At 40.0% G+C, this 22,127-nt stretch overlaps 2 protein-coding genes across 2 annotated transcripts; one reads left to right on the plus strand and one right to left on the minus strand.

The window, feature by feature from the left end:
- The first annotated feature begins 419 nt into the window (after positions 1–419).
- Positions 420–7,525, plus strand: pks1 (polyketide synthase 1). Its single transcript, XM_062441898.1, has 6 exons — positions 420–477; positions 560–713; positions 806–966; positions 1,459–1,662; positions 1,749–1,930; positions 2,042–7,525. Exons 1-6 carry the CDS (start codon positions 420–422, stop codon positions 7,523–7,525), a joined length of 6,243 nt encoding a protein of 2,080 aa, XP_062297882.1.
- A 2,290-nt stretch (positions 7,526–9,815) lies between these two features.
- LOC134002549 (uncharacterized) lies at positions 9,816–21,735 on the minus strand. The gene is made up of 6 exons (XM_062441899.1): positions 21,678–21,735; positions 16,777–16,930; positions 16,323–16,483; positions 15,960–16,166; positions 15,701–15,882; positions 9,816–15,356 (listed from the first exon to the last, which is right to left on the minus strand). The coding sequence occupies exons 1-6, from the start codon at positions 21,733–21,735 to the stop codon at positions 9,816–9,818; spliced, it is 6,303 nt and encodes a 2,100-aa protein (XP_062297883.1).
- Positions 21,736–22,127: the final 392 nt, after the last annotated feature.

Here is a 22,127-nt window from a genome sequence, read left to right on the forward strand (position 1 = left end):
ATGCCATGTTTGGAAAAATATATGCATTAAAACAAATACTATTTCTTTTTAGAGCCAATGTGGCCAAAGGTTGCAGAATAATGACTTTTATATCTGACAGTGAGGATACTTAGAGCACAGCACACTGCAGCCTTTTGTCAACAAACAAGAACAAAAGCTTATTTACTGCTTCCTTTTAATTATGTAAACCAACAATTAGTGTATTTAGTTCTGGATGAGGCCAACTGAGATGCAACAAGCCAGGCCATTGTTATCTCGTCTTGCCCCTTTTCACTGACACTTAGGACAGAGTTATAAAGGGTTGTGTGAGTACTGCAGTACTACTTCTGAGAGATATCACCCAGGACTCAACATGAAGCTTCATCATGGAAAAGCTTGAAACTTCAATTTGGCTTTTAGAATAAAGCAATCGAGGAGCAATGGAGGAGGCAGAGGATGACATAGCTGTAATTGGGATTGGATGCAATTTCCCTGGAGGTATGACTTAATTTGTAATTTGTATTGATGTTTTTGACTTAATTTAAGGATATTATAGTTAATGTGATCTATTATCTTTTAGGTGAAGGTTTGGACAAGTTCTGGAGGGTTTTATTGGAGGGAAAAAACTGTGTTGTAGATATTCCAGCAGAAAGGTTTGACACAACTTTCTGGTACGACCCTGATGATAGCAAAGCTGGAAAGATACAGACAACCAAAGCTGCTCTTATAGATGGGTATGTATTATATCTGTTAAGACACATGAAGTATCCTTTCCTCTCTTGATATATGTTTACACTATGATTCATGTGCTGTTTCTATATTCTAGGTTTAATGAGTTTGATCACAAGTTTTTTGGCATTACTGAAGCAGAGGCTGATTTCATGGACCCTCAGCAGAAACTTCTTCTTCAGTGCACATACAGAGCATTAGAAGATGCCGGGATGCCAATGGAGTGCATCAGTGGAAGCAGAACTGGAGTTTATATAGGTGACCATCATTAAATAATGCCTTACATACTGTTTGGGGTCAAATTTGACCCATTTTTACATTTGAGATCTGTATAAACACCCTATACTCAGACAGACATTAGCCAGACATTTCCTAATGTGACCCATAGTATACAAAGATGGAAATAAGATGCACATTTTTTTAAACTTTTGTGCTGCTGATACACATTTTATATATGCAAATATACAAAATTGGTGTGTTTATTAAAAAAATAAAGATAAAATAAAATAAAAAAGATTTGCCAAACATGTTCTATTCATTATACTTTATAAAATGTTCTGTAGTGATTGTGAATGTCTTTTTTCCGTAAAATTAATCAAACCTTTATTAATGACTGATTTATGAATGTGAATTTGTTGGAGACTCATAATGAATCAGAATATCAACAGTATGTAGGGGTTAAAAAGTTCATAGCAAAATTAAAAAATGCACAGAATGTAACCTAAACTGCTTTAAATTTTTGTTTTGCAGGTCTTATGAACAGGGATTACGAGATGCTTCGAAGCAACAGCCATACCACAATAAATCATTACCATGGCACTGGAACAGCCATGAGTGTTGCAGCCAACAGAATTTCCTTCAGCTTTAATCTCACTGGCCCCTCTTTTGCCATTGACAGTGCCTGTTCCTCTTCTTTGGTGACACTACATATTGCCTGCCAGGCTATAAAGCAAGGCAAGTAGTTCTACTCAACTAACAGCAAGATATGTATTGCATGATTTTTAAATGTTCCTAATTTCTATTACCTCTTTCTCAACCAGGAGACTGTGAGATGGCTTTGTGTGGAGGGGTCAGCTGCATCATAGAGCCAAGAGTGTTTGTTGCTCTCAGTAAGGCGAAGATGATCTCACCTGAGGGGACCAGCAAACCTTTTTCCAGTAAAGCAGATGGCTATGGTAGAGGAGAGGGTTGTGGGGTTGTTCTCCTGAAGCCGCTGAAAAAGGTGAGAACATTATTTATATACTTTATTCTTACAGTCATTTCATATCATTAAATACATGCATGCAATGGGGTTAATAGCTAGCTTGCTCATGGTATGCATTTTTACACAAAGGCTATACAAGACTGCAACAAAGTTTGGGGTATCATCAGCAAAACAGCCGTAAACCAAGATGGACACTCTGTTACCCCAATCACTAAACCCTCCATGGTTCAACAAGAGGAGCTGCTGCGGTGTATCTACTCAGAGTGTGACCGTGCAAATGTCCAGTACATAGAGGCACATGGTACTGGGACCCCAGTTGGAGACCCGACAGAGGCAGGAAGCATCTCAAACGTCATTGCTAAAGCCAGACCTCCTAGTGCAGAAAGACTGCGGATTGGCTCTGTGAAGGGTAACATTGGACACACAGAATCTGCCGCTGGAGTGGCAGGACTCATTAAGGTCCTCTTAATGATGAAGCATGAAACCATAGTTCCCTCAGTTTTCTACACTGAAGACTGTTCAAGAGTAGATGTAAAAACTCTGAGTTTAAGTATTCCGACTAAAGCTGAAAAGTGGAAGACAAATGCATCGTTTAAGAGGGTAGCTGGCATCAACAGCTTTGGATTTGGAGGCACAAATGCACATGTGATTGTTAGAGAGTATAGACGGACTGCAGATCCTACAGAGATCTCAAAAGGCTGTCCAAAAGTCTTTGTAATATCTTCAGCCTCTGAGAAATCATTAATCCTATCCATCACTGATACTCACCAAAGACTTTGCAGCGATCAAACAGTTGACTTGCAGGCATTGTCGTACACCTCAGCATGCAGAAGGAGTCATAACAAACACAAATATAGGAAGACCTTCCTAACATCTTCTATCCCAGATTTACAGTATCAGCTGACGTCCGCACTGAAAACAAAAGTTGAGCCAACAAAGTCAGACCTCCAGGTGTTGTTTGTGTTTTGTGGAAATGGGGTTGCCTACAGAAGTATGTGCAAGCAGCTGTTGAGAGAGGTTCCTGTTTTCAGAGATAAAATCAGAGAAGTTGAGAATCTCTTCCAGAGTCATAAAAGTATCAGCATCAGCCGATGGCTTGCTGGTGACTATGATAATGATGATTTCAGTAAGCCAGATGTTGTCCAGCCTATTCTTTTTGCTGTCCAGGTTGGCATTGCTACTCTCCTAAAGCATTGGGGTGTCAAACCTGACGCTGTACTCGGTCACTCTGTGGGTGAGGTTGCTGCTGCTCACTTTTCTGGCCTCTTGTCTCTTGAGGATGCTGTTAAAGTGTTGTACCACCGCAGTACTCTTCAAAGTAAGGTCACAGGAGGGAAAATGCTTGTGGTCAGTAATGTGGCTGTGGAAAAGGTATTAAAAATCCTTCAAGTCCTCTCTGGAAAAATTTGCATAGCTGCTTTCAATAGCCCTCAGTCATGCACCCTGTCAGGAGATGCAGATGCTATAGACATCCTCCATGAAAGGCTGAAGATTATGTTCACAGCTGAAAATATCTTCCTCCTTGTATTAGATGTTCCAGCAGCATACCATAGCCATATGATGGATCCTATTGTAGATGACATTGAGAGAAGCCTAGATGGTTTGGCAGTCAACAACCTGACGTGCAAACTTTATTCAACAGTGACTGGAGACAGATATTTGGATGGTGACTTTAGCACAGGCAGGTACTGGGCAAAAAATATCCGAGAACCTGTTTTATTTGAACAAACCCTGCGTGCTGCCACCAAAGACAAGCAATCAAGAAGAAACGCGGTCTTTGTGGAAATTGGACCTCGCAGAGCTCTCCATAGGAACATACACGAGACTGTGGGAAATGACTCCATAGTTCTTTCCTCTGTCCAGCCAGAGAAAGAGTATGAACAGATATTGTCTACAATAGCAAAACTATTTGAACTGGGCATCAATGTGCACTGGCATGAGCTCTACAGAGGTTGCAAGACATTGCCTACAGCCCTCCCAATCTATCAGTTCGACAACACAAAGAAAGAATTGTGTTTTGAAGCTGTGAGAAAAGGTGATGAATCATCTACTTTTTCTCCCCATATGCTCATATCCCCAATAAAGAGGGAAAACAAAGAGTACATGTGCAACCTCTCATTAGAGTCTGTACCGTATCTTTGGGAGCATAAAAACAATGGCGTTTCCATTGTGCCAGGCACGCTTTATGTTGAACTAGCTTATGCCTCAGTGATGGCAAGTTTAAAGCCAAAGAAGCCTGTTTCCTTGCTGCAGCTCAGTGTGAACTTTCAGAATCTGTTTACACTCAGCTCTAATTGTCATCAGTTGAAAGTGACACTTGAGAATGAAGCTTCATTCAAAATACAGTCGCCTGTGGCCACACATGCCTCTGGCACCTACACATGTACAGAGGGACAACCAGTTTTAGAGGAGTCAACCATTTGTCTTGACATGATATCCCAAAGGTGCAGATTGAATATGAAGAGAGAAGAGATTTATTCCATTCTTTCTCAGGCAGGATTTGAGTATGGTGCTGTCTTCAGACAGCTTGATAATGTGTGTTTTGGAGATGAATTCAAGGAAGCTATGACAACAATTAAAGTACCCAGAGAACTTCTAAAACATCTCCATGACTTTTTTGTCCACCCTGTGTTACTGGACTATTTCCTGCAAATGACTGCAGTAGTAGCTATCGGACAGCTAACAGCCAAGCAAGGATTCCCCTCAGCTATTGGTAGTGTCACTGTATCAGGACCACTACATGACGAAATGTTCATGTACTTACGAGCCACTCAAGAAACTCCAGACTTCCTTGATGTATGTGGTTGCTTTTCCACAACAGAGGGAAAAGTATTGGTGGAACTTAAGGGGGTGAGGATCACATTTTTGAGCAGTTGCTCAAATGTTCCTCATTCAGTGTTCTTCCATAATGAAATGATTGCAATCCCTGACAAGACAGAATTCAACTTGAAAATAAAGGCATTAGTTTTTGAAGACAAACTGGGCATTGCTAAAGCACTTAGGCCATACATGCACCCAGAGTCAACCACTGTGGAGAGCAGACTGCATTGGATGTCAAACCAAATTCAAGATTTAGTGTTTCAGTCTCTAAACACTAATGTGAAAGAAGTTCTCTTCATTTGGGCTGTAGACGACATCAGTCACTTATCATCTGAAAAGATGCTGGAATGCTTGGTGACTTGCTGTGAACTATTTCGACAGGTTGTTTTAGCCTTGAAAGAGAGCAAACGCCCTTACACTGTCCGTGTCATAACCTATAGATCAACAGAAATGACTGTGAACCATATCAGTCCTGGTTTTGTGCTGTCTGGTATGACAAGGGCTTGTGCAGCAGAGATGGTGGGTCTCTCTTTTCAGCTAATTGACCTTGCTTCTGTGACGAGTGAGGACATTCAAACACTGGTTCATGTAATAAACACTTGCAAACAACAAGAGATCATGGTCAGCAAAGGACAGGTATCAGCAACAAGAATAGAACAAACCCCCATAAGGAACAGGGTTTCATCTGAGGGTGATATGCACTCTGTGTATCTGAGGAATTTTGTCCTGCAGACCACTAATCCATACAGAATGACAAGCTTGTCCGCTATTCCATCTGACACAAATGACAATCCTGTCCTGGAAAGATCAGTTGAGGTTCAGCTAACCAATGTATGTGTGCATTCGTCTGATTACTTCCCTGTCACCCTTTCACATTTTCATTTTGACAAGACGTTATATTGGAACAAGCATGCATCACACAATCACAAGCTTCTGGCTTTAGATTTTAGTGGTATTGTCACAGCTGTTGGGAAAGATGTGCATAATCTAAGAGTGGGAGACCATATTGCTTCATGTTATCCAGTGGCTGCCACTGGGAAGGTTATAGTACCTGAAGCTGCATGTCACAGCACAAAGAGACTCCCATTCCTGAAAGAGACGCCATGCATGTCTTACTTCATACTGGCATGGGAGATCCTGAAGAGAATGCTACTTACAGTAAAACCGCAGCACAGAAAATTGGCTATTATCACTTCCAACTCAGCCTCTGCTCTGTTAAAAGTTTTGGCTGTGACAGCAAACAAGTCAGGATGGAATGTGTCTTGCCTGTCCCATTTCAGAAGAGAATCTCAAAATATTGATTCGTATCGCGCATTTGTTATTCTGCCTCCATTTGATCAGTCCTGGCAGGAAGTACATGACAGTGGCAGCCATGAGAGACATATTATTTTTGTGTGTAGTACTCAAATGTCATCTTCATTCTCAGCAAATATGTTTGCACCCAAGAGTGACATTGTGCATGTGCATAAATTTGACGTGGCCGAAGTTCTTCAGAGACCCAATCTACTAGCACAAAAAACGAATGTCTTTAACTGGCTACTGTCATTAGGCCTTGATACATTATCTCTGCCTCTCAAAAGGGAGACATTTCAAATATCAAGCACAGAAGGACCTCCCGCTGATGCAGATGCTGAGTACTTATCGTACTTTACCACAAAGACAGTGCAGCAAGTGGTTTTAGAGCACACAGAATCCTATTGTCCAGTGTCAGATATCCCTTTGCTTACCAGGCCGAAACAGCCATTTAAGAAAAGCTGTGTTTATATTGTAACTGGAGGGCTCACAGGTTTGGGACTTGAGACAGTAAAGTTCATTGCTCGTAATGGCGGAGATTGTATTGCAACGTTGTCCAGAAGTATTCTGACAGATGAAATGCAATTAGAAATGGATCTCCTCCAGAAAAGATACGGGGTTGCTATCATGAATGTCCAGTGTGATGTTTCTGTGTCGATGCAGGTGGTGGAGGCAATTTCAGAAATTGAAAAAAGATTCTCTTCCTGTGCAATCAAAGGAGTGTTTCACAGTGCTGCAGTGTTACACGATGCATTGATTGAGACCCTTGATCAGACCCTCTTCCGAAAGGTTTTGCAGCCCAAAGTGAGTGGGGCTTTAAACCTTCACTATGCAACACTTCATAAGAAACTCGACTTCTTTGTGTGCTACTCTTCCATCTCTTCATTTATTGGCAATGCCTCACAATGTAACTATGCAGCGGCCAATTCATTCCTCGACACATTATGTCATTATCGGAGGAACCTTGGGCTTGCTGGCCAGTCCATCAACTGGGGTCCTTTGAACCTTGGTCTCCTGTTGAACAAACACCATTTCCAAAAGTTCCTGGAGGCAAAAGGGATGATGATAATGGATGTTTGTGAGGTTCATGAGGCACTCAAAATGTGTCTTCTATTGAACAGACCTCAGCAAGTCATTTGCAAGTTCAACTTCAAGAAACTTTATGATCATGTTCTTTCACAAAATGCGTCTCTCAGAGAACGACTGTCAGCTTTAGTTGAAGTTGAGCTTAAAAATGACATAAGCAATGAACCCACGATTCAGCATTTGTCCTCTACACGTGAAAGTGTGAGAACAATTGTCAGTGACATAAGCAATGTTAGTGTAGATGAGCTGGATGATGATGCCACTCTCTATGCACTGGGGATTGACTCGATGTTGGCCATGACTCTACAGAACAACATTTTCCAAGAGACTGGTGTGAATATACCTTTGGTTCGAATATTGGACCCCAACTGCACACTGGCCACTTTGACAACGTATGTAATGAATGATGGATAATTTAATGTGATGCATCAAAAAATACTTTGAATAATGACTAAGACAGTTTTTTGTGATTTTTTTACACTGGATATGCTAAGAGCTCATCAAATCACGGAATGAGATGGGATTTAAGGATAAGGCTGGTATTATTTTATCTTTTTATAATTACCAACAAATCCTCTGAAGAGAATACTAGACAAGACAAGTATTGTTTGTATCCAAAGTCTTGTATAATGTAGGTGTACTAAACTCCATTGTTATTGTATTTCCAATGTGGTGATTACGTTTTTACATTTTTTTGTTGTTATTATATGTTGTGCATATTATTGGGTCTAGTATTATATTGGTTAATGGTAGAACATCTGTACATAGAAACCCTTGTGCAGTGATGTATAGTATAATATATACATGTATATATATACACTTTTTAGGTTTATATACAGTTATATGATTCCAAATTAAAATGTATAATTATTCAATTGGATTTTTGAAGCTGTATTTATTTGTTTTGTACTATTTCTGAGGAAGTATATTGGTATAAGGCAGAATGATCACACCAGCAAATATGATACTGAAATGACTGTGGCAATTTGAAATTAGTCCGGACACTCAAGTTACAATAAAATTAATCTGCATGAAATAGCATTTATAAATTCCCTATCCTTTACCTCATAGAGAAACTGGAAGATTGTTTTACTGTACCAAATATTTACATTGTAAAACACTTCAAAAAACCAAATAATTTATTGACTGAGAGGAGGAATTGCTTAACTGTGAGTACAGTTTTGCTTTAGTAGTAAAACACTGGCGTAAACACTAATGTAGTAGATTGCTGAATCTGTTTCCAGTTAGGTCTTTTCTTGTGGTGGCATCATATAGTAGAAAATACAATGTGATAAATTAGCAATCCAAACTGCAAAGAACTCAGTAGTTATATGTACACCCAATTTAGTATTTATGGACAATACTGTATGGTTTGTTCCATCATCATCTTAATGTTGATATTCACAATTGATGAGCTTGCATTGATAAGAACTGACAATAACAAACAGGCAGAGTATTTAAGTTTACGTTTATATTACAGAATTACTAAATCTTTTGACAGACTTGAACAATTACAGAGATAAGCTTTAGACATTCAAATGTATTGAATATTTATAAAATTATATAACATTTTGTACTAAATTATTATGCAAATAATCATTCATCAACACTATTGTGTATTTAATTGTAATGCTGAGTGTTTTCATGTTTTCATCATAAACAATGAACGATAAGTTAAATGAGTAAAACTGTGATGTAAAACATTAGTTAAGACGTTTTGTCTCCACAAAATTGAGTAAAAGTAAGTAATGTGTGTTTACAAAAATGGAGAACCATGTAAAACTGCAGTGCCAGAATGAACCAAAACAATATCCAAAGCCAAACACATAAAAAAAACTAAATAAAGAAAAACAAACATACAAAAAAATACAAGATCATCTCATGGAATTAACATGAGAATGCTCTTATATTAAAATGGCCATTATCATCTTACAATTGAATTCACTGGCAAAATCTACAACTACACCAGCATTTTCTTCTGCTAACCGAGGCTGTTTATAGAAAGGAACGTGAAATGAGTAAAACTGTGATGTAAAATATTAATTTAAATTTTTTGTCTCCACAAAATTGAGTAAATATAGTAATGTGTGTTTACAAAAATGGAGAACCATGTAAAACTGCAGTGCCAGAATGAACCAAAACAATATCCAAAGCCAAACACACATAAAAAACGAAATAAACAAAAACAAACATATAAAAAATACGAGATCAACTAATGGAATTAACACAGAAATGCTGTTATATTAAAATGGCCATTATAATCTTACAATTGAATTCACTGGCAAAATCTACAACTAGTCCAGCCTTTTCTTCTGCTAACCGAGGCTGTTTATATTTCTCTAATATCTACATTTGACAGTTTTATGTAAGGAAAGGAAAGTGAAATGAGTAAAACTGTGATGTAAAACATTAATTTAAATTTAAGAGAAAATATAAGTAATGCGTGTTTACAAAAATGGAGAATCATGTAAAACTGCAGTGCCAGAATGAACCAAACAATATCCAAAGCCAAACACACATAAAAAACTAAATAAAGAAAAACAAACATACAAAAAAACTAGATCAATTCATGGAATTAACACAAGAATGCCATTATCAGCTTACCATTGAATTTACTGGCAAAATCTACAACTAGTCCAGCATTTATTTATTTATTTGCTAACCAGTGCTGTTAATATTTCTCTAACCTCTGCATTTGACAGTTTTATAATCTGGTTGAAACATCATTGACGTCCTCAGTTGCAAGGGATTCTTGGTTATCGCTGACATTTTCGTCTCCAGATTTTTCACTCAGTATAGCTACCACTGTTGACAGTGTGGCATTGGGATCCAACAACATCACCAAAGGCACATTCACACCTCTCCCTTGAAAGATGAGATTTTGCAGGGTCATGGCCTGCATGGAGTCAATGCCGAAGGATGAAAGAGATGATTCGTCTTTCAGCTCACTCTTGTCCACGCCAAGAGTCTCATTAAGCAGTGAGACAACATAATCTTTTGGTGAGACAGAGGTGGTTTGTCTAGTTTGAGAATCTGTCTCTTTGGCCTTGATTAAAGCTTCTGTTACTATTGGAGTCAGGCGCATTGCCATGGCCGCATTTTGAGACTGGATGTTGAATCTGAGATTTTTGTAGTGAAACCTGCAAACAGCCTGTTGGGGTCGGTTGATCACAAGGCATTGCTCCAGACTTTGAATAATATCAACCACATTCATCACCATCATCCCTCTTGCCTCCAGAAAACGCTGGATTTGCTCCTTGTTCAGAAGGAGCCCCAGGTTCAAAGCTCCCCAGTTGATAGACTGTCCTGGCATACCGAGATGGCGCCTGTACTGACAGAACATGTCGAGGAATGTATTGGCTGCAGCATAGTTTGTTTGTGTTACATTTCCAAGAAAAGCCGAGATGGAGGAGTAACACACAAAGTAATCTAGCTGACAGTTCAGTGTTGCATGGTGTAAATTAAGTGCACCATTTACTTTGGGTTTGAAAACTTTCTCATACAGAGATCTGTTAAGGACCTCAACCAGCCCATCATGCAAGACCACTGCACTGTGAAACACTCCTCTGATTGGACAACCAGGGAATTTCAGGTTGATGTCACTGATAACCTTGTGCACATGCTCAGAGACAGATATGTCACACTGCATGGTAGTTATGCAGTTCCCACACAGTTTCTCCACATCGCGTATGCCTTTTTGCACATCTGGAGTGGGCTTGCTCCTGGAGAGTATGACAATGTACTCACCCCCTCTTTGCGAGATGAATTTGACCGTTTCATAGCCCAGGCCAGAGAGACCACCTGCCACAATGTACACGGATCTCTTTTGGAAAAGCTGTTTTTTTGTTGGCAGTAGTGGAATGTTAGATGTATTCTTGAGACCTCTTTCTAGAGCCACAACAGCCAGTTTCCTTGAGTTGAAGTATGATTCTGGTTCCTCTGAATGAAGGATGTTTTCAGATTTCATATTCTGAAAGGTAAAGCTCTCAAGAGAAAATTCCCTGCTCAAGTTCAAGGACTTGAGCCAGTGATAAATGTATGGCCTTTGTGCACTCAATGATCCCTTTTGTAAGATGACTGGCATGTGAATTGTCTGCACATGAACACTTTCCTTTACACTTTGGAATACATCCTGAGAAAGCAGAGGCGGCGTCTGAGATTCAGAGATGATGACAACATGTTTAACACCAGGAAAGTTGCTGATTTTAGCAATCAGGGATTCATCATATGGAGGTAGGACAATGAATGTGTCCAGCTGATTGACATCTACCAAAGAGCCATTGCGATGTGTTCTAACAATCACATTCCAACCAGATTTGCGAGAAGTGAGTGCCAAGACGTTCACCAGGGCAGAGTCAGGCACAGAGGATATGATTCCTAGATGATGTTTGACTCTAGGCAAGGCTCGATGCAGGATTTCCCATGCTAGCACGAAATAGGAAACACAGGGTGTTTTTTTAAGCCATGGGAAGCGTTTGGTGCTGTAGCACACATCCTCTGGGACTCTAACTTTGCTGGCTGCCACAACAGGATAACAGCAAGCAACTTGGTCTCCCACTTTCAACTTCTTGACATGTTTTCCGACTGCTGTAATAGTACCATTGAAATCAAGGATCAGTAGCTTGTGTTTCTGTAATGAATGTTTGTCCCAGTATACCGTCTGGCCAAATCTCAGGTGTGAGGCACTGACAGGGAAGTAATCTGAAGACTGAACACATATCATAGTGGGCCGAATTTCTACTGATCCATCACTGATTGGCTGGTCCCCCTCCTTAAAATGAATGGCACTCAGCTGAGTCATCTTATGTGTGTCAGCTGTCTGAAAGATGCAGGGTTCAGACATGTTAGAGGTAAATCTGCCCTGTGAGCTGTTAGTTATCTCAGGTGGGGTACGCACAATAGAAGGTTTCAGAATCAGCCCGTCTTTTACCACCAGTTCTGGGTACTTGCTGCAAGGATACGATCTTAGGACATGAGAGAGAGCAGCAATGTCCTCAGCAGAGATAGTGCTTATATCAACCAACTGAAATGAAAGCTCTGGTATCTCTGCAGCACATGCTCTTGTCATGCCAGCAAGTGCAAAACCTGGATTTATATGGTCTAATGTGATGTCAGATGAACAGTAGGTTATCACTCTGATGGAGTTTGGGAAGTGAATTCTCTTGAGCTCGACAACTATTTGGCGGAAAGTATCACAGCAGTTCGCCAAATTCTGCAAGACAACATCTGCTGCCAGTGAAGTGAGGTTTTCTTTGCCCCACAAAAATAAGACCCCATCAAAGTTTTTCTCAATATCTGTGATATTGAGGTTTGCCAACAGAGCAGGGAACCCATTGCTCAAGATGTCTTTTGCATGTGTGAAGGAAATGTATCTAGACCTTGAATCCAAATGTTGCTGCAGGCCTTTGGAGATCCCTATATGATCGCAAAAGACCAAGGCATTAGGAGAAGGAGCAGATATGCCTTCAGAGATGACACTAAAGTCATTATGGTAGAAGTACTCCTCAACCACACGATAAGGACTGTCAAGGTACTTGACTATCACATGGTTAACCTCAACCAACACTCTGCCTTCTTTATCTGCAAAGCAGCCACAGGCCTCAAAGTAATTAAGACCCACATCAGTTGATCTCAGATAGACAATCATCTCATCTTGCAAGGGTTCCAAGACTGTCAAACTTCCTATTTTTACAGGAAATCCTTTTCTACCAAAAAAATTTTCCTTGACCGGGATTTGGAGAAACTGCATGAGATAATCCAGCACAACAGGATGAATACAGTGATCATGCAACTGAGACTTCAGTTTCTCTGGAACTGTGACAACTGCAATCGCCTCTTTCAGATCATCCCCATAGTGCACATCCCCTTTAGTCTTGAAGACATCTCCATACTGAAAGCCTCCTATAGCGAGAAACTCATAAGAATGCCGAGTGCTCATGACAGATGTGCATCTTTTGTAGATAGAGCTTAGCGAAATGGACTGCTCCTCAATCAGCCTCTCTTTCTTTGAAACCACTGTGCCTGATGCATACATTGCAGATGAAGAGAATACTGTAAAACTAGTATCGTTCTCTGTTTGTTCTAATTTCACCTTCATTTCTGGTGAATTTTGGGTCAAAACAAATGGACTGTGAAAATTGACACTGAGCTGAAGTGAATTGAGGGGGACTTTTGGTTTGGCAGTGGCTATAAATGCGGCTAAACCCAATTCAGCATAGAAGGCCCCAGGGATGATGGGTATGTCGTTGTGTTTGTGCTCTTTCAGGTAGAAAGAAGAATCAGACATCAGATCACAGCTGAAAATGTTGCTTCCACTTCCACTCAGACGGAGGACAGGGTGATTACTTCCTGTATGTGTCTGTGCTGCTCCTATGATAATATCCTTGTCTGAGCAGTCAAACTGATATTTTGGGAAAGGCAGTGGTATGGTCTCGTATCCTGTGTAGAATGTGTTCCAATCTACCTGAACACCCAGCTCGAACAGCTTAGAAACAACTGACATGATTGTTTCTCGATCTTTCTCTGGCTGTACCGAAGCGAGAACAGCTGTGTCATTCCCCAGAGATTCCATGATATTTCTCTGTAGCGCTCTTCTTGGCCCAATCTCTACAAAAACTGTGTTCTTTTTTCCTTTAGTTGCTGACCTCACCGCTTCCTCAAAAGCCACTGGCTTGCGAATGTTTCTTGCCCAATATTCACCTGTGCAGAAATCACCCTGATGTGCTTCCTTGCCCGTCACTGTTGAGAACAACTCTGTGTGGAGATCGTTCACCTGTAAGGAACCAATTGTCTCCTTGATCTTTGGCAGAATTGGATCCATCATGTGGCTATGATAAGCAGCAGGGACATCCAGAACACGGAGGAACAGATTCTTACTGTTGGCTGTGGTGCTTAGCTCCATGTGAAAGCGTTCTATTGCATCTGCATCACCTGAGAGGGTGCAGGACTGTGGGCTGTTGAAAGCAGCAAGGCACATTCTGCCGGAGTATTTAGGGAGAAGAGAAGCAACCTCTGATACAGCCATATTGCTGATTACAAGCATTTTTCCCCCTGTGACTTTTGTCTGGAGAGTGCTGCGGAAATAGATAACCTTTACTGCATCTTCAAGAGACAAGAGGCCAGAGCAATGAGCGGCTGCAACCTCACCAACAGAGTGACCCAGTATTGCGTCAGGCTTGACACCCCAGTGTCTGAGTAGGGTTGTAATGCCAACCTGGATAGCGAAGATGAGAGGTTGGACAACATCTGGGTTTTTGAAGTCACTACTCTCAAACTCGCTCTCAAGTGTCTCCAAGATGTTCAGCGCACTCAGCCTCTGGAAAGATTGTGCAATCTCTTTGATCTTACCTCTGAATACAGGCTCGTGTTTGAGTAGCTGCTTGCACATGCCGTGATAAGTGACACCATTTCCACAGAGGACAAACACTAACCTTGGACCTGAGAAGGATGGGCTAAATGTTTTGCCAATGGCAGCACTTAGCTTCTCTTTAAGATCAACTATGGATGAAACCTCAATGGCCTTCCTGTATTTGTGTTTCAGGTGGCTTCTCCTGCAAGCTGATGTGTACAACAGAGAATCAAGATCAACTTTAGAATCTTTATCTAACTGGTTTATTGTGTCTTCCATCATCAGAGTGAGGGATTTTGGTGAATTTGCTGATATGACAAAATACTTTGCCTGCTTCCTGTCACTCTTTTGCTCAGTGTGAGACAGTTTATACTGTTTGACAATGACATGTGCATTTGTACCCCCAAAACCAAAGTTGTTCACTCCTGCAATTCTAGCACCAGAAGCTTCCCACCTTTCTACTTCCTTAGGAACTTTAATGTTCAGTGCTTTGGCATCCACACTGGCAGTCTCCTCAGAGTAAAAAACTGAAGGAACAATGGTCTCATGCTTCATCATTAAGAGGACCTTAATGAGTCCTGCCACCCCAGCAGCAGATTCTGTGTGTCCAATATTGCTTTTCACAGAGCCAATCCGCAATGTCTCTGTACCAGGAGGTCTGGCTTTAGCAATGACGTTTGAGATGCTTTGTGCCTCTGTCGGGTCTCCAACTGGGGTCCCAGTCCCATGTGCCTCTATGTACTGGACATTTGTGAGGTCACACTGTGAGTAGGTTCTTCGCAGCAGCTCCTCTTGTTGTGTCATGGAGGGTTTAGTGATTGGCGTTACTGAGTGACCATCTTGGTTGACAGCTGTTTTGCTGATGATACCACAGATGTTGTCATGGTCTTGTATAGCCTGTAAAATAAAAACAAGACTAAAATGAATCAATGAGAGTATAATTTGTACAACTATATTTTATCAAAATGTAGTGTTAACTCAACAAAGACTCGCGGAATGAATATTGGGATCAGTCCAAGTTATTTAAAGCGTTGCTTGAGAGAAAAATGGCTAACAGGAATAACTAAGTTGCCTTTTACAGGTACTGATTAATGTTTAAAAGAGATATAAAATTGATTAGTTGTACTAAGTCAATCAGTTATAAATTGATATTGGTCTAATATCTGATATGCTCTGATGTTAATAAAAAGGAAGGAGCAAAGCAAGTTGTGATCTTTTTATTCGCTTCTGCATATTCTGACCTTTTTCAGTGGCTTCAGGAGAACAACACCGCAGCCTTCTCCTCTACCATAGCCATCTGCCCTGCTGGAGAAAGGTTTGCTCGTCCCTTCAGGTGAAATCATCTTGGCCTTGCTGAGAGCAACAAACACTCTTGGCTCTAAGATACAGCTGACGCCTCCGCACACAGCCATGTCACAATCTCCTGAAGAGGGAACATGTACAGTATTTTGAAATCTCTTATTTCAAGATCCATCATTACCTTTAATTAAAAATACAGACCTTGTCTAATGGAATGACAGGCAAGATGAAGAGCCACAAGGGATGACGAGCAGGCAGAGTCGATGGACAGTGAGGGCCCAGTGAAGTTGAAGATGTAGGAGACTCTGTTTGCTGCTATACTCTGGGCGAGCCCTGTGCCAGTCCAGTGATTGATCAACCTTGGGTCCGCATGTGAGGCACTTGATTCATATTCTTTGTTCATAAGGCCTGTTATAAAAAATAATTATTTAAGGAACAATTTAAAAAAATCAGATGGACATTTGGTCTAGCACAAAGTAATTGCATTTTTGTCAATTGAAAGTCTTTATTAGTAATGTTACACACAAATGTAAATAGCCAGTCATGGGAAAAAAATGTTCTTACCTAAAAACACTCCTGTCCTGGTCCCACTGGCCTTCTCCATAGGAATTCCTGCATGTTCTAAAGCCCTGTAGACACACTGAAGGACCTGTTTTTGTTGTGGATCCATTTGTTCCACTTCACTGTCAGTGATGCCGAAGAACTTGTGGTCAAATTCATTGAAACTGGAAACATTAAAGAATAATACGATTAATTTTAATAACAGAGAAATAGATCATAATGTACACTAGTGCTGGTCACAGAAAATATGAGAGGAAAGAATATTGGACTTTCCTCACACACTACTTGGTCTGTTTAAAGAATTACAACAAAATTTAAAGCTGCTCAAGAGCTGTTTTTTTTTTTGCTGTGCATCATTTTTGATCCAAAAAAACTTTGATCAGCAAAATATTGTCATATATTGCCATTGTTATGTGTACTTTGTTATGTGTGTATGTGTTAGGATTAAAGATCATACCCATCAATGAGAGCAGCCTTGGCTGTGCGGGATTTACCCGCTTTGGTGTCGTCAGAGTCATACCACCTCGTTAAGTCAAATCTCTCCTTGGGAATTGGCACAGAACAGTTTTTCCCATTCACCAAAACCTTCCAGAAATTTTCAAGCCCTTCTCCTGTTTGAAAGATATATAAAATAGTTTAAGGCTAAACAAAGAATAGTTTTATAGTATTAAGCATTTAGTATATGTGTGTGTGTGTGTACAGTATGTGTTTGTATTCAACATTTTGTGGTTCTGTGATTCCCCTGATTTGCAAACACAAAGCTATGGTGAAAGTTATTAACAGTTACTTAATTTGAATAAAATACTATAATTACATATTCTTTTACCAGGAATTAATTTGATAAACTCAGATGAACCAAGTTGAGGTAAGAGTTTTATCTTTATCATCTGGTAAAAAGACGTGAAATGTGGAATTAATGCTGTTCTCGCTTTTGTATTTCTTACCAGTTAATTTAGTACATTTTTACAGAAATGTATTGCTGCCACACCAGAAAAAGAAAAAAGTAACGGTATCACATTCACATGAAATCTATCACGTTATTACGTGAAACCTATTATGTTATAACGTGAAAGTCATAGTTGGTCTCAGGCAGAGGTGGACTGATGTACTACTCCTAAACTTTCTACATATACCACAGTGTCACGAAATGGTCTGCTGCTGTGTGGAGAGGGGCACACATTATACCCTCTATCTGATGTGATGATTTTCCTTCAGTTGTTAGAAATGAGGCTCTATGTATGTTTAAAACATGCTGCAGTCATTTCATCCTACTATGAAGACTATGGAGAGAGATCTGTCTTTGTGCACTCTAAAAGGAGTCAGAAGACCATAACCTGTGAGCTCCTCATGTGTGTTAGTGCTTGTGGATTGTGGTGGCTCCTCCTACGTCAGATCAATGAATGACCCAACCCTAGTCTCCTGAGATCTGAGCTTTTGTTTGGTATGCATTTTTAATTTCTCCTAGATATTTGGGATTAGATTGGCATTTCAATGCCTGAAACATTGCTGTGCAAAAACAGTAACATTGCACACTTTGGACCCTATTTGTTTTCTTTTTGTAACTTAATTTTCCTTGCTCCATACTCCAAACTAGGAATGTCCTATTTGTCTATTTGAACAGTCTGTTAAACCTATTGGCCTGTGTGAAATGCTGTAAAACAGTTACGCTCAGTTTCCAAGCATAGGAGCACATTATATGTTAAAGTTAATATTGTGTGACAAAGGATACAACTGTTCGTTGTTCATTGTCACACACATGATATTGACACATTTTCAGATTTTTTTAGTTTTAGGTAGATGTTCAATGTAAATGGGATCATCTGCTCACCAGCTGAAACACATTTCGGTCAAGCCTGACACAAGCAACCTTTGAGAATGCAATCTGACAGTTTTCCCCATGTCTTAAAAAGTAATCAATGACTATTTTTAGATGTTTCTAAATAAAAGATGCTTCCACCTCAGAGTTTTCTCATATTATTGCATTGAGCAATCTTTCTGCTTTTGACAGAGAAATGGGCCCTGAAATGTATTACATAAGACGAAAAAACAAAAGCAATGTAGCTTATGTAAGAGTTATTTATACTCTTGTAAACAGTACACATTTTCACCAAGCAATGGTCTCTTACATTTACATTTTCCCCAGCATGCATGACAGTGAAGTCTCTATGTCCTCAAATGAGTACTTCCTGATTAGCCATGTTGTAGCTTGTTGCTGTTGTTAAAATTAGTCAAATTTTTTTTACAGCATATCAAACTACAAACACTATTAAGCATAAATAAACAGGATTCTCCCATAAAATTTGATACGGTTTTGTACCTGGTCTACTTTTGTCTGGGGATTGGCAGTAGATTGATTTGGCCAAGATGCCTTCCACCCCATTTCTACACTGATTAATGTAATGTACTTTTGTTACCACTAGGTGGCACAAAAAGAGTGTACTAACGAGGACAACAGGTCAAAGTTAAGCAGAATGAAGTGTAATGACAGCAAACCCAAAATGTAATGTCTACATACACACACATTTTAATTGAGAAGTTTGCATTTATGTCTTATTTAATGTGCTTTTACAAATAAAGAGCTACTGATGAAAGTTTAGTCTTATTTATTTTTTGTTTAAAACAGAAGCAGGTTGACATTTCCCACAACATAACGTCCGACATGACTGTCCACACTTGACAATGATGAAGTCTATAAATACATTTTTACACAGAATGAAGGCTGTGAATTTCACCGTCAGTATGACTGAAATTGCTTGATGAACGAAACTCATCCCACTGGCCATTATCTGCTCCGCAAGATACCGCTTCAGCTGCTCTCCCTCCAGGAACAGTGGGAAACTTCTATTGTCTCCTTTCAATTTTAAACAACAAGCGACCAATCACAATAGACCTTTAACCCTGCTTACATTTCTAGTGACCAATCACAATCGACCTTTAACTCTGCACCTTTTTTTCTTGTGCTGGACTTTTTTTTTGCCTGTTTTTTCCCCCCTTGTGCTGGACTTTTTTTTTGTTTCTGTTAAAAAGCACTAATGCTCCGTTAGCAAATAGTGAAAAGACGAGGAGGTGGTTAGTTTTTATTTGGTTGTTACTGTAGATATTTTTGGTTTGATGTTTGCTTCCCCACACAACATGGACATAAAGTTGTTTTTTCAAAGAAGATTAAAGTATGTCATCACTGGTAGTAATCAGTTAACTTCAGCTAACTACACCCGAGTCTCTTATGGACAGGAGCTGACTAATAAAAGCCTGGCTGCATCATTTATAAACTGGCTCATAAAACTGACAAAATATTCTAGTTTTTGAGGAGCAATCTTTGGCCTGCTGCTGAGGGCTTTGGGTAAATTTCCAGTTTCACAGACTGGTACTTTACAGTCAGTTGTATTTATATTCAGTATCATTTGTTCTGATTATAAATGTGAAAGAATAGATGCTGCCAGGGGCGGAGTGGGGCACTAAAAGCCACTGGGAGAATTGTGACCGGCCCAGCCCACCACCGGCCCTCCACCAGCCCCCCCCCCACATATCAACAACACAAACAACATTTATGTCACTTTAAAATACAAAATCTATTTTTTTTATCTAGATGAAGAAGACGCCGATTATATCATGTTTCTTTGAGTGGATTGGCTACACACTGCTACAAGCACATTACAACAGAGTCACAAAATAAGTCTCCACAACCATCGGTGTGTTCAACCAAGGCAGGGTGAAACAGTCTCACTGACAGGGTTATACTACAATCGACATCCACTCAAACACCTCAATTTTGACAGAACTAGTTAAATGCATTTTGGAAAACAATTATTTAGCCTACCATGAGTCTACTACTAGCCTACATAAACCCTGATCGCTTGCATCAGCTTACATTACTTCACTTCTACTAGTGAAGACTAGCAGCAGCTCTTGGTCAAATTAATTAGCCTACTTTCTAGCAGTAGCAGCAAGGCTATAAAGAAAACCGAACACTTACTAGTAGCCACTGACAAACAAAATTTGGTCGAATCCAAGAGACAGTCAGTCAATTACTATTTAATTGGCATTAATTCGTCTGAAATATACCACCACATTTGTCTAGCTTGTGCTAACTCCCGCCTAGCAATAACATCAATGATTGAGCTCCGGCTAACTGTTTTTCTGGCAATTTACCTGCACGACTCGTTGATGCCTGACTTCGGAATAAATCCGTTATTTTTGAGCACTTAGATGCATCCCTCTCCAGCATCCGCTTCTTCTTTATTCTGTCCTTTTCAGCGCCTCCTTTCTCCTTTCTCTTCTTGCCTTCCATGATGCCACAACAATGCAAGCAATCACGTTAATCTTTTCACTGTCAAAAATATTTCGCTCGAACTTGGTCGCTTTCCGAACTTGGTCGCTTTCTCTGTCTGACGTATCTTTAGGGTGATGCCATTAGATGTGGGGCTGCTCATTATATCCCCCTACATTTCCGAAAATAGACTTGACCTGCAATCCCAGGAGTCTTTGCTCCATTCTACGTTAATTCAAGAACAAGCAAAGAAATGAAACTGCAGTTCGGTTCCATGAAAAACCACACAAAAATGAGTAGATTGATGGGAGAGATCAGAGTGTGCAGGGTAACCATGAATGAGATATAGAGAGTAAGCAAGTGGTATAAATGTTGGTTGGACGTTTCCTTTATTAAATAGTATAGCCTTGGAGATTTTCGCGGAGGGTAGAGCCTTGAAGTAGAATAATGATGTATAACGCAGAGGGCCGGCTTACACACGTCTCCCGGCCGCTCACATTACATGTGGGCTGGTCCACCTGACCTCGGTGGCCGACCGGGAAAACTCACGATCGTCCCGACGGCCTATACTGCTCACTAAATATCAATCCATTACCTCTCCTGACATCTAGGTGCATGAGAATGAGTCAGAGACAAGCGCAGGATGCAGGGACACTGCAGAGATCCTTTCCTGCTCTGGTGAGTGATGAAAGGGATTTAACAGTTTAGAATAATTTGTCAATGGGGGGGTCAAACAAATCTCGCCTAGGGCACCAAAATGGCTAGAGACGGCCCTGAGTACAACTTAATCAAATTGTGTAAATTAGCCATATTCCTTTCTGTTCTCCGCAAACAGTTTCCTCGTGCAAATATGACTTTCATGTTACAGCATAAAACGTTTCACATTATAACGTTCTAAGTTTCAAGTTATAATGTGAACGTTTTTTCTTTTTCTGGCATAGCAGCAATACGCCTCCATACATTTTTAAGTATCCAAGTATACATGATGAAAAATCTGTAAATTGTGCATTTGTCACTGAAATATTAAGAATTGCAACATCACAACAAAAAAAACCCCAATAAAACTAAGTTCCCAAATTGAAATGCCTTACCGCCTGGAAAATTGCATCCTATGCCCACCACTGCAATGCTATCTTCAGCTTCCTCCATCCTGCCTGAAAATCACAGAAGAAGAAAATGAAAAATCTTTACCGCACCATTAAGTCAACAGCACTCTTGCATCTTAGCATCCATACTGTTTGCCTTTTCCCTCAGTGATGGTATCACTACTACACTTGCAGTTGACTCTTATAACCAGCCTATTCCGTTATTAAACAATGATTGACTGTATACAAATGAAAGATGCACAGGTGCACACATTTACTGTACCTTAAATCATTAAACCAGGTTTAATGAGTAAAACAATACCTAAACCGACACTGATCATATCTGCCAACATTTGAGTAGTAAAATTTGGTGGTGGTGGTGGGGGGGGGGGGATTCAAATCAGTGATTTTCTGAAGTTGATCAGAATAGCCTCTGATTGTAAGTTAAAATTTAAG

The sequence above is a fragment of the Scomber scombrus genome, chromosome 20 (assembly GCF_963691925.1).
Source record: "Scomber scombrus chromosome 20, fScoSco1.1, whole genome shotgun sequence".
Lineage (NCBI taxonomy): Eukaryota > Metazoa > Chordata > Actinopteri > Scombriformes > Scombridae > Scomber > Scomber scombrus.

Bases quoted from the DNA above. Each gene is read 5' to 3' on its own strand.
- LOC134002549 (XM_062441899.1), bottom strand. From the start codon at position 21,735: ATGGAGGAAGCTGAAGATAGCATTGCAGTGGTGGGCATAGGATGCAAT. The intron at 16,484-16,776 runs GTATGATCTTTA...TAATGTTTCCAG, and splicing joins AAGGCTGCTCTCATTGATGG to TTTCAATGAATTTGACCACA. The intron at 16,167-16,322 runs GTAAGAACATTT...TTTTTATAACAG, and splicing joins CAGGACAGGAGTGTTTTTAG to GCCTTATGAACAAAGAATAT.
- pks1 (XM_062441898.1), top strand. From the start codon at position 420: ATGGAGGAGGCAGAGGATGACATAGCTGTAATTGGGATTGGATGCAAT. The intron at 478-559 runs GTATGACTTAAT...ATTATCTTTTAG, and splicing joins TGGATGCAATTTCCCTGGAG to GTGAAGGTTTGGACAAGTTC. The intron at 714-805 runs GTATGTATTATA...TCTATATTCTAG, and splicing joins AAAGCTGCTCTTATAGATGG to GTTTAATGAGTTTGATCACA.